At 33.0% G+C, this 14,107-nt stretch overlaps 1 protein-coding gene across 1 annotated transcript; it reads left to right on the top strand.

Moving 5' to 3' along the window:
* The first annotated feature begins 273 nt into the window (after nucleotides 1-273).
* Nucleotides 274-12,447, top strand: LOC132545842 (uncharacterized). The gene is made up of 5 exons (XM_060209512.1): nucleotides 274-651; nucleotides 865-1,113; nucleotides 8,454-8,514; nucleotides 11,509-11,651; nucleotides 11,998-12,447. The coding sequence occupies exons 1-5, from the start codon at nucleotides 274-276 to the stop codon at nucleotides 12,289-12,291; spliced, it is 1,125 nt and encodes a 374-aa protein (XP_060065495.1). The 3' UTR covers nucleotides 12,292-12,447.
* The last annotated feature ends 1,660 nt before the right edge of the window (nucleotides 12,448-14,107 follow it).

Genomic DNA, 14,107 nt, shown 5'->3' with positions numbered 1-14,107 from the left:
TAACATAAGGCCGACTTCGTCTTAACTGATTATAATAATAAACTAAAGTCTGCTCGTATCTACCCTTTCTGACAATCTGGCTATAAATAAAATTTCCCCTGTCCTTGTTGTATGTCTAGTTCACTGAATTATTTAATACATTTTGTATGTCAGCGGTATGTGTATCTCGCTGTGTACGTGTTTGTGTAATTTGTAGGTGTTCGTCAAGCGACTTCAGGACGTCGGGAGGGGAATCCCTCGATTTTGCAAAGACATGTGACAACTGTTTCCAAAATGGAAATGCAGTCTGGCAACACTGATATCAGCAAAGCACGTCTATTGTGTAGCTCCTTGTCAAAGGGCAATGGTGGACACAGCCGACAGGAAGTCAACGTGCAGCCGCCTTCAGACAATTGTAACTGTTGTGCAAAATGCGAGTACAGGTGCAGGATTCAAATTATCATTTCGTGTTGTGCGTGCGTTGTCATCGTTACAATGTGTTGGGTCACCATTGGGTACAATAACCACACATGCGCAATGACAAAGGATAGTTTTGATTCTAGATTTTTCAACCTTGAACAGAAACTTTACAGACTTCAGAAAAAGTACACAGTCACAAAACTTTCACATTTAATGAGAGAGCGTGATCGCAATATCCATCGTCAAAACTTGGTAAGGTCATCCAATTGTCTCTTAATAAAACATATGGTTTCCATTTCTATATGCACATAAACAGACTTTTCGGAATAAATATAGAAATACCAAGGGAGGTAATTCCAATGGCATCTGCAATAGTTGATTTAAATAAATTTCAATATGGTAAACTTCGAAAACAAATTGATACTTGTATGCTTTGTTGTACTCCTGATGATTTTCTTTTCAAAGGGAAGTCATGAAAGTACAGACGATGCTTTGAAAGAATCACGAGTAAACGTTCCAAGTAAAATGAACATCGTCAAAAGATCAGTTGACATTTGCAAACATGCAAAGAAGAAACAAAAGTGTCGGAAGAGACTTGAACGAAAGAGTAAGAAGAAGCGGACAGGACAAGCTTTGGTAAGACTGGTGAATACTACTGTCCACAAGGCCTTAGGGAAAACAGTGAAGCAAGCCGTAGCAAAAGCTATGGAAAAGGTAGAACGCAATCTTTAATCTAAATACAGAAACACATTTTAAAATTCTTTATCTAAACATATTACAAAAAGGAAAACCAAACTATTTCGTTTTACATCATCATATAAAGATTGGTACCATACTTAATACTTTGTTACAATTTTTAAGTTGATACTTTTTTATGGGTAATATCATGACTTGATAGTTCAATAACAACAATCGCGCATTCATGATCATTGTCTTAATCCGGTGATCAAGGTTAACAATAAACAAGTCTTATTAAGTTCAAGTCAGCATATTCCGTGACCTCGTGTATATATATAGGAGACTACACGATGCTTGAGATATCATTTTCTGATAAAGGTCGACAAAATTCTGCATATATCGTTTACAATATGTTCCACTTATCGCGGTTCAAAAGTGATTCTTGAAAACCTGTATTTTTTCCTTAAAGTGTATGAGTTATAGATGTGCGAACCCATTTTCACTGCCTATTGTTGAACGTAACCTTATAATAAAAAGTCTTCTTGTTTCAGTTGTGAATGATAATCATTTTCACTCATGACAGCTGTAAGAATTTGTTTTTTAACCATTTAATCGCATGCATTTATGCGTATGTTAATTTCTTAAGGCGGCTATATAAACTAAGTCTGTACTATTTATAATTACATGTGATTTTCTTTCTTTCTGGTAACTATTATTCTGTTTCTTTACTCAGCATTACCAAATCTATTTCTAGTGTGGAATAAGGTATTACACATGAAACCGATTATTTTACATCAATACAGGTCAAAACATAGAGGTCGTTATGAGAGCACACATACCCCCCCAACACACATACACACACACCACCACCACCACCACCACACACCCGCACACACACACACACACACACACACACACACACACACACACACACGCTCTCACCCCATCCCCCCACATTTATATATAGAGAGATAAGGGCGTTTTTATTTCAACTATTACCATACAAATCACTTAACCGTATCTGGCAGGGTGTCAATAAAGCCCACTTGACAGCACGTCTAAGGGGAAATGTGTTATTAAATATACTTTTTATACATACGTAGCAGTACTTACTTGTAAGTATTTATATGAACTTAGTACTATAATTTGATAAGGACTTGAATGACATTTCATGGTTTTGTATGTATATCAAATAAAAATTTAGATTTTTTTTTATATACATATATCTTAAAAAAACTATATTTATGACAGTCAATAGACAATATTTCGTTTAACATAATATTAGTTTAACATCATGCAAGCAGTTTTGATAATATGTTAAACCTTTGCCAACACTCAAAAGTAACGTGAATGTACAAAAATGAAATGTTTACAAATTTATGAATTTATAGTTATACTGCGTTTTATCAAATTCTTAATCCAGCTTCAATCTTTATTCTTACAAGGTAACTAGCATTTTAATGCATACTTTTAATCTGTTTGTACTGTGCAATTGATCCGTTTCCGATATTTTGATGCCTTTTTCTAAAGATTTAAAGTGTCTCGATGGTTTTGGAAATTCTTGATTTGTCCGTGATATTTTCTCTTTTTTTGTACCCTGGCGGATTACACATGTTATTACGTTGTTATTGTAACGCGGTCGTTTATGTGGTGTTGTTGTCGATATCACTCCATTGTTTAGTATCTCCTTAGTGTCTACTTTTCATTATGTACTTTTTAGTGACGTGGACAGTCTGGCACTACTTGTATCTAATAGGTAATATGCCAATCATATCGGTTGTGTTGACCGTAGTTGTTCGAGATAATTTTGACGTAATAATTTTCTCTCCCAATCCGATCTATCCTGATAAAGACACATGCATTGCGAGGGCATATTTATAACATTGGCAACGGACATTATTTTATGTATCACACAGATATCCTCAAATTTGTGCAAGTATTTTTCAATTTTTCAGTGTTTTATTCCATGAACTGAATATGTTTTCTGCAAATAAAAGAACCAATATTGCGATTATACGTAATCATTGCTTTATAAAGGTTGGTATATCTGTAAATAAAATGTTACATTTACGCTGTAGTTCACGGTCACAATAAAATCATTCACATATCAATACTTCATTAACACGACATCAGTTGCTTGATTTAAGACATTGTATATAAACTCACAACTGGATAAACATAACAAATACATTCATATAGGTATCCTTACCTGATAAATACATATAAAAACATACGCAGGATACATGCTAGTTTTCCTCAGTTCTGATATAGCTGTTTGATGAATATGGAAAAAAAAAAAACATCATATTAAACCTGCATAAAACAACAATGATGACGATAGGATAACCTGAATTTGGTACATTATAAACAGACATTCTCCATTGTTTGAAAGTTTATTTAAATCCTTGTAAAGAATTAACGTATTTTAAGTTCAAGCAACCTTTGTAATCTGATTACAAAAATGTTGATGGTTCCTGAACAATCCTGATCCTATATTTTCCGTCTACGACACTCTTTCAGTTTTATATAGCAAAATTGTATTTAAAAAAACTCCAACATAATCTTAGAATCTGATGACATTTTCATAAAGGAAAACAATATATGTTCCATTTATTCACCAAGCTGTTTGATAAGCATGATAACTTCGATTTTCCTATAACTGTGAATAGTCCATTTCTAGAAATAACTTCCCAATGAGTCCCCAGCCTGTAATATTAACATGTCGGATTCAATTCAATTGCATCTATTTCCGTAAGTTATACAACGTATTGGAAAATAACCGTTAAAAGGACAAAGACACTCACAATTTTACCATGATGCACGCTGTGTCATCATTTATAATGCTGGTATAATGGTTTTATTATTATATGATATTCGAAGTCAGATGTCTTGTTTCCAGTTGCTATATTTCCCTGACACATGGAGTTTGAATCAAGACATTCTTGTTCCTGTTGTTTTTGTTCTGTTGTGTCTTGAATTCATATTGCCTTTCTGTGTTATGTAGTCATGCGAATTTGTTGCTCATCCTTTCCTGTGCTGTTTCTGTAATCATGATATAGGTTTGACTTGCAGAGTTTATGTTGTATTTCTTTATTCTATTGATTTTCCTGAACATTGCATTAATATTGTGATCCATCAATCACTCACTGTTTTTACATGACACTTTTAGTGAAGTGGACTTAAGTGCAGTTTTGGGATCAAACCACGTTACCAGGTGTCCGCACGATGTGTGCACAATTGAAAAACTGAACGAAACTAGCTATCTCACATTTGTGAGCACATTGCTCGATTCTATCGCACAGATATTCGATTTTATCGTGATTGATATAAATTTAGAAATGACTAATAGATATGAGTGGAATAGAGATTATTTATTTTCGTAATATATAAGAGTATAGCTACATATATTAGTAATCAAGTCATAGATGTATAGGTAAGGCACATGTACATCTATCACATACAGACTATATAGCTATATACACTCGTATTTTAGAATGTTTTGTTTACAAAGTGCCACACGTGACCATTCTTATTGTACAAACACTCATTATATATACATTATATATGTAAAGTTTAATTAGAAGTCTCTCTTTTTGTCTCAGCAATGAGTAATCTCAAATTTCATGACATCAGAAACGAAAGATGGTTTTCATTTCTTCCGTACAACTGTCATTTTCACATCATTTTGTAAAGAAAGAAATCTATTCTTAGATAAATATTAAGTGTTGTGTTTGTTACGAGACAGACTTAACCAGTACTGATCTGGACCAGTCACGTGTATACCCGTGTGCAGATTATTTTGTTGGCCGCGGCACACCACTCACCACTCTCTAAGGTGTAACACTATACTCTACAGAAACTAACTAACACTAGTTCGATGGCATTTTGAAAACTGTTGAATTGAAAATAACATTTATAATCCAATTCCAAGTCTAATACACTAGTGATCGCTATTTAGTCAATACTACACGATTTTTCCGTTTAATATTCAATATGTAATATTAATCAACCATTTTTAGCATACCGCACAAAATGTGCAATCTTATTGCTCAGTTGTGCGCTAGATACTGTAAAGTGCGAGTGTGCGGAAGATTTGTTGACGATGTATGCACGATATGCATATGATTCTTTGTGTGTTACCAAAGCTGTACTTAAATTTGAGAGTATGGTTACATTTATGATAAGCTCCATTTTCAATTCAATGTCTTCGAAACTGATTTTTTTTTTTTTTAAAAATATGCCGGTTCATGACTTGTATTGAAAATATAGAATGTCGATTGCCTTAGTGTACTCAATCGGCAAAGCTATAAGTGTAAGCCGTGGTAAAAACTCTTGCACATTGTTATCTATCAGTTATACTTGCATATAGCTATTAATATCAAACACAACAACTATCATACTGATACGGCCTTGAGCTGGTTACATTGGTCTATACATAGAGTCAGATACGCTCTGTTTAGTACTTATCAATACAATCCTAACATAGAGACATAACAATCTTACCGTGATAGATAGCTGATTGGTTCAGTCAAGAACCAATCAATGAAACTTCCTGGTCCTATATCATGACTCATTATTAGTTCAGGGTAAATATACACAAACGTGTAGCGATAGGTTCTTAATGTCAGCACGCAATAATGAAAAAAATGATTAGCAAAATGAAAACATACCATGTCAACTATTGATTATCAATTTTTCAAATTTGTTGTCATTAAAATCGTCAATAAACACCAGGTCAGTAAAGGTCAGGTTACAAAAACTTCAAAAATATAATCAAGGTAAACAACACTAAAATATCTTTGTATTAATGACATTTTCGGTATGTTGTTAAATAAATAGTATATAGATAGACAGCTTCATCATGGCGTACATGTACTAACATTGATAACGTGCTATAATAAGAAAGCTTTAAAGCATAAAACTGTTGCTAAAATGGAAATTATGGTTTACAAAGCCGAGGGAATTCCTCAAATCGTAATGATACTCAACGGCCACCTGGCATGTGGCTAATCCGAACATTGCCATGGAAACTCTATGTATGACAGGACTCAAATCACATTTCACAATATCCAAAGTGTGGTAGAAATCATTTGGAAGGGTAGCTGTTGAAGTACATCCTCGCCGATTCATAGACATTCTAATTAACACAATAAAATATAAATCTATCCTATGTTCTTACTACCAGGAAGAATTGCATGTAATTTCCAAGTAGTTAAAAATGCTTCTATTGCTTTCAGTAATACTAGAAAAACATATGTTCAAAATAAAAAAAAAAAACAGTTATTACTCATCATAGATCTATTTCCGTAGGTATATGAAGAGTTTAATGGTATGAATTTCACTTTTTGTCTACAGAAATATGTGGTCGTGGATTTCGGTACCGACGTGATTTTCTATAGCATCAGAAGACACACATTCAATGAAGTTAATGAAACATTTATATTTGGCAAATAACTCAAATTAACCTTAACTTATAACAGTACAGGTGTTTCTTTTATTTTTGCCTTCCTCATGAAACTGCATAAGTCTTAAAAGACGAAAATCGAAATCCGCTATTATAAGTATGAACTAAAGAACTAAAAGAGAAGTGTAACATAATTACACTGTTAGGTGGTTTATTATAAACGGTCACTTTGGAGTAAACTATCTATGGGTGTTATTGGTATACTTACTCTACTCTGTTTTATAAAGAGTGTCTATCATCTGCAGAAAAATATCTTTATCATTTGTAAAACTATTTCGAAGGTGTTTCGAAAGAAAATAAACATATTTCATGATATTGCTTATGAAAATCATTAACTAATTACCCTATTAATATTACCATGATATACATTCAAAAATAACATATTAACGTGTCTCTATTATCATGATACAAATTTCAAATTTAATAACACTAGTGCAAAATATGAACAAAAATATTTACACGGATACTCCTGAAATAACATAAGGCGAATAAGACCAGGTGTTCGGCAGAGTTTACCGATGACATCCACCATATAAATTTTGGCCAATCCGAGTAAGTAATGCCATGCTCTCAAATTAGAACAAGGTATACAACAACGGAACCAACAGGCAAACTAACAAGCATCAAACACGTCCTGCTTCATATCACACAAAGAAGCCGAATATTTCGCGACCGTAAAACTTCCGAATATTTTTCATCAAGATGCATCTTTTGTAATGCTTTGATAGGAGTATCTTCCACAAGAAATCACCATTTCATAACAACATGTTGAATTTCTTGATGATGACGTCATATCATTGCATAAGTTGCGAACGTCATTTATATTACATGCTTCAATGACGCCGTTTGATACTATTTATCACTTCATCATCTTTCATGACAAACTCGAAAATATTCGCCTATGACAAAGGGAATACACTGTATTGGTTCAATAGTTGTTTCATTATTATAACATATAGACACTTATAGACAATATGACCATCAAACATTTTAGACGTATGCATTTAAGGTTGAAATTCCCAACATATTACGTGCCTTCAATTTAGCTTTAAACACCGAATAGTAATATATATAAAATTGAATAATTAAAATGTTAAACGTGCTGAGGTAGATATTTATATATTTTATTTAAGTTGAAAACATTTGTACAAGCACATGTTGTCGCGTATATGGGCGGTTTTGACTGTTTTAACATTCCTTTGGAATTGGAAGGGGGTGGTAATGAGCACTACCCTGAGGGTAAAGCAACACTTGTTTATCAGGATATTTGCTTTTTTTGTCTGTGTAACATGGTGATATTGTGAAAATATTTTTGTTTACTTATACAAGTCAACCTTGTCTATATTTAGTGTCAACTTTTGAATCAATGACACTTAGATGCAAGCTGCTATGAGATAGGTATCCATCAAGAAAACAATGAGCAGTTCGTATTTTCAATTTGTAGAATTATGTTTAAGTCTAATAGGTGCATAAAAGAGGCGGAACATAGTTAGACTGGCATGTCTTGAAAATAATGCGGCTTTAGATTTCAACATATGATTTTGGTATACATATGATATATGGGGATTGATTTGGGTAAACGTGAGGTGGTCGCTGTATAATGTTAGGGTAATGTGATCGCAATAACCAAGTGTTTTCAAAAACAAAGTTTGACTTGTTCTAATAATAGATGGTCACAACAGACAGGTAGGCTAGTTCATTGACTAGACTTGCGAAATTGATTCATAAGGCTGGTTTGTTTTGAGGTAGAGAGACATGATACTAATAGAGACTTAACGAATTATAATATATAAAATTTGGCTTGATTTAAAAATGTTCCAAATCTTTTTTGCTGTTTTTGATTTGTTGAAGTGGATTTTCAATACGTCATTATAAATACATTTTCGTACAATAGAATTACAATTTGTTTTAGCGATCCCTGCTATCCGTGCATTTTGAAGGTGATGGTAACGAACACCGACCTCGGGGTAATGGTCTGTTTGAAAACCCATGTTATGTATATTTAGTTGACAAGCCTTGCTATAAATGTTAACATAATTGTGCACAGTGTCACACTTCCTGTTCTCCTTAATCGATAAAGACATTTTCCCAGTTTATTTAAATTCACCAACAATGGATTTTTAGAAATAATAATCACAAACCCTTAATCAATTTGAAGTAAGTCCGATATTGCAGAAAACGAAGCTTTATGGGATATATTATATAAGTAGATTTATTGTGCATTTGTTCTTTTATACATATTTTCTTTGATAAAGCAATCTCTCTACAAAACAGGAAGTGTGATGTAGGAAAACAGGTATTGATGGCACATAACCAGTGTGCATACTTGCTTGCTTACGTGATGCTATAGTAATTGTTTTAATCCTTCATTTATAACGCCGTTAGACCTTGATAAAGACATATTAAACCTCAAAACTGCACAACTCTTCACATAAAAATGTCCAAAAACATTGCGGTTTTTATATATAATAGACTACCAACAAGCCGCCCTGCTGGCATTTAGACAAAAAAAATCAGCAGAATTTGATACTACAGCAATTATCTGCTATTTCCGGCCTACTGCAATAAGATCAATTATCATCACCCTCGAATCCAGTGCTTTTGGCAACAGCATGGGAAAGCATGAATTGCTTCGGTCTACTGCAATAAAGTCAATTACCAACACCTCGGATGAAATGATTTTGACAATAGAAAGGGGAAAGTATACATTGTTCTATGACTGCAACAAAAACAACTTCCTCACATTCTGCTTTATCATTCATGCGCTACAGGATAACGGTAAATTGAACTAGACTGAGTTTTACGAAAACAATAACATTTTTTTATTAAATCATACCCACCATTTTCAAAGCTGCATCTTCAACGATGATCCATTTCCCAAAAAGACAAACGGAAAGATATACTAAAATACTTTTTAAACACTTTTCGGTATTGTTTGAGGGATATTTCGAAGCAAAAAGACATTAAGCCCATCGCAACTGCTTCAAATATGTGTTTGAGTTGTTCACATGCCGTAAAAACTAGAAAATAAGCAAACATAAAAAATATGACTCTCCTTAAAAGCCGGGTCTTCAGAGAGTAATCATGGTATCTTCAAGATATTTTCAATATGATAAATTCAATTTGAATGATCTTATAATTCGAAACTAAGTAATTTATTATACTACGCTTAGTAATAACCCTCTGTCTTATGTATGCTGCTTTATTCTTTTAGGCGAAAGGATTGGCATTCATGCATTTTAAGGCGGATGATAACGAGGAACCATCTAACGGTAATTTCTGTTAAAATATCTCATAAATATATATAGAAAAGTTAAAGTAATATTAAAGACTCATTATAAAACCTATATTATATATCGAATTCGCTTTTTCATATAGCGTACAGTAAGAGGAATGATAAATGTAGTCAGCATACGTTCTCATATCATCAATCTAAATAATATACCTAAACTATAGATGAGGCACGCAAACGGATAACACCTTCCTATAGAATATAGAATTAGATACGGTAGAGCGAAATGATGAATCAAAATGCACACATGCAGCTGTTTCGACTTTCTTGTGCTCATCAGTGATGCTATGGGCAAAATGTTGGTACTTGGGAGGTGGATGAGGAAAACCAAATTTGACAGAGCAAAAAATATACGATTGAGATGTGCACTAGCTCGATATATCAAGAAATGTCGTAAATTTTACATATTGCATAAGTTAATTATATATATGCCACTATTCGAATGAATCAAAGCGTGTCTACTATCTGCAATCTTGAAGACTGTATAAAAGACACGCTAGTTAACAACACCTTTCAAAACCAATTTAGAGGTTAGATACAGTAAATAGCATAATGTTGAAACTAACTACATCACGCAGCAAATTAGTATTGATTACATGTGATAAACTGTCCACTAACTTATGAAGACCTGATAGTGTTTTACATGCATTCCCATGCTTGTTTCTTATGACATTCAGTGCAGATTACATGTTCATTTAAAGGAGTATACTATATTTGGAAAGTGTTACAAAAATGATATTTAAAGCGTTACACATTAAAAATCATGGAATGTGTAATTCTTGTCCATATATAGCGCAATGATACACAAGTGGATATTACATTTGAACACATTTCAATGCAAATACGTTATCAAACTTTACCCTCTAGGATTAATCAGTATTCCGATCATTATTTTCCAAACAGTCACTGAGCATAATCCTGTCAATGCTTGAAGAAGAAAATCTCTCTTTTTTTCGGTAAAATATGAAATGAAATTATATTCCATCGATATTCTCGGGATATTTTTCTCTCTTAGGCTATCACTATGTCAAAAATATGTCGCTAATGTTTCCAAGCGAATAACACTACCACATAATGTGACGTTATTTTAATTTGTTCCATCCAATGTCTTCACCACAAATCTATCAACGTGCAATTAAGTTGCTTTGCTTAATAGACAAAGCGCTCTAAAGCATTCAAATAAATATTCTGCAATATCTTAATGTACTGCTTGTGGTGTCATGGTAACACTCTCTATATCAATTGTTGTCACCGTTACTTCTATGTGTGCGTTTTAGCTACAGTATTCACAGCTTCATGTCCAATCTTTAAGTCGACACATTGCTTCATCTCCATGCATCTATTTAAAAGTATCTATCCATTTTGATATTCACGGAAAGCAAATAGAATATGCAACATGACTTATATAATTTTTATTTCGATAAAAATATAATCAGCATTTTTAAAATGATCCTATTTTGAATGTAAGTTTAGAAGATTTTAGCTAAAAGATGAAAACATTATTTTGTTATGTTTAGAGATAAACCAACTTCAACATATATGGTCAAGTTTGTGATTTGCCAACAATAAGAATAAATAAGATGATTAAGATGATTATGCCCATATCCTGTTATGTAAATTCTGAATATTTATTGCCAACATGTTATTGTTCATGCTTGCACTGATTAACTTACAGAGGCTTTTGCAGGGAGATTCCACAAATGGCAGTATTCTGAATGGGCATATCAGAAAGAGTTCCTGAAGGAAAAATTTCGACTAGATTTCAACAGCGGATCTGTCGTTATTGCTGACAGTGGAATATACATGGTGTATGCTCAGGTAAGATCTGTTTTGTAACTAAGATATAACCATGAAACATGGCTGAAAAAAACATATGTATCAAAATAAATGCTTACCTGTCTTCAAAAGTTATTTCAGGTTTTCGAGAACCAATTTACAAATTGGATGAATCTCGAATATATGTTAACAATTCTTTTAAAGTGATAGTATTTATCGAGAAACCAACCGACATATTGGATGGAATTTCTTATATTCTTAAATTGAAACACTTGACTGGTGTATTTGATTATAGCATTTCGTTATTTCACTGCATCATGTTGATCTATGAAGGGAGATAACTCCTTATTTTCTGGCAATAACAGTATTCTTTTTTGTGGAACCACAGGTAACACTTATGGGAGAACCAGACCAAGGCTTTCTGGTTATTCAGGTTCATCACAAAGGTAATGAGGAGAAAGTTTTGACGAAATGTATGATGGACTTTCAACACGAACAGGAAGTCCGACATGATTTACACGTGCGACAGATGAAAAAGTATATCACATGTTCATCTGTTGGTGTGTTTAAACTAGACAGTGGTGATAGTGTATTTTTGAAGCATACAGAAGATACAAATGTGAAAGCTGACTTTCGGGGAAATGCCTCCTTCTTCGGATTTGTTAAGTTAGCAGAAGCTTGATTATATATAAGGGTCATCATGGCAATTGAAAAGAAAAGAAGAGGCAATTTTTTCTTGCCCTTGAAACCCAAACGTCGTCCTACAGAAGAGGCAAGTGATAATACGAAACCTTTGTTCGTCATGCACTTTTTGTGATATTTTGTATGTTGTGATATCTCCAACTTAACTAATCATATTCCAACAACAGACTATTAATAGATTTGCTGTATTTTACTCATCGATATTTTCATTAAATTTGTAGTATAGGACATTTACGCGTGAGCTTAATATGTGTTAATGTTGAATTAAGTGTTTGTCGTAAATCAGTCTTTGACCTAACAACCTATTTAACATCACGAAGAAAGCTTATATTAAATGATATTTAGAAATATTCTTAAATTTTCTACCTCGTGATCTTTTTTTTTATTTTTCATGGTATAAAACGTTTCTTTTTGACATCATACAACGACAAGATATAACGTAAAAATAATATAAAAACGTTTTAATTGTGATCACTGGCTTTACGCATGTAACAGGTAATATAAGTAACGTATACAGAAAGGCTAATTTCCTTATATATAGCAGTATATTAAATATGTGAAATCTGTAGCATTGTTTGTTACAAGCATATTAAAGATTTAAAGGGTTAAACGTTTAAGATAATTTCACTTTCATTCGAATGATCGATGATCATAACTGTTAACTGCTGTACTATATTACATTTCCGATTCACATTGGCGACTTTTTAACCATTTTGAATTTTACATCAAAGCATATATAAGTATGTATATATAAAACAATGGAGTGAGAGATGTAAAATTATCCATTTTGTCTGAGTTGTTACATGATGAAATAAATAATTATACATTTTTCTACAACATTGGATTTCCCTTATTCAAATATCCTTGCAGATATAGAATATCCATTTCGTAGAAGCGTTTTTATGGTTTTTAAGACAACCTGAAAACTGAGACAAACGAGAAACTGAATTAAGATAGAACGAGATGTAAATACAATGTAAAAAGATCAGCCGATAATGTTAATTTTCGTAAGCGTTTGTAAAGCAACAAAGAGCTCGCAAAAACAAACTTTAAAATCAGGTTTCATACTACCGTCTGATACAGGATCAACAACAAAAATACTAATATATGAACATAATCGAAATCCAAACCCAAATTCAATAACACTTGCGCAAAATATGAATAGACGAATGATTTACACAGAGACAAAGTACATGAAGAATACGATCAGGTGGTTCGGAAGAGTAAGCGTCTCCTGTTTCTGCTTCATGGGCGATATCCACCTGGCACACACTTGCTACACCAGTTTAAACATTGTGAAAAGCGTTGTAATTTTTATTTGCTACTTTTTGCAAGAGCGAGAATGCATTTACTGCTGTGATATAGTTGCATCTTCCTTACAGCCAAATGTGAATGACAACTAGTTAGAAGTCTTCTGTTATTAAGAGATTGTTTAGATAAATGCATGTCATTCAAAGCAAATTCATTTATACTGAATATCAGCCCCTTCCCCATTTTTGCACATAGTTTGTATAAATATCAATGCACAGAGCATTTCAAAATGCCTGTAAACGTATTACAATATGTACACCGATAACAGCATACGTTGATGTTTATGGATGGTTAGTATATGTGTATGAATTGGCTATAATGCGACAGAAAAAGTTGACCCATTTAGAACCATTTGATCGAGATCTAGTTTTTCAGCATGGGGTCATTTTGATTTCAGACTCAGTTTAACATATATCTAAAGTCACCGAACATGACATCCATTATTAGTTTAATTGGTATACTTATATTCGTCCCTGACATACAAT

This window comes from Ylistrum balloti, unplaced genomic scaffold (genome assembly GCF_031769215.1).
Source record: "Ylistrum balloti isolate Yb309-2 unplaced genomic scaffold, AGI_CSIRO_Ybal_v1 Utg369858, whole genome shotgun sequence".
Taxonomy (NCBI): Eukaryota; Metazoa; Mollusca; class Bivalvia; order Pectinida; family Pectinidae; genus Ylistrum; species Ylistrum balloti.
The sequence above is the reverse complement of the archived record's forward strand: the minus strand, read 5'-3'. Positions and strand labels throughout refer to the sequence as shown.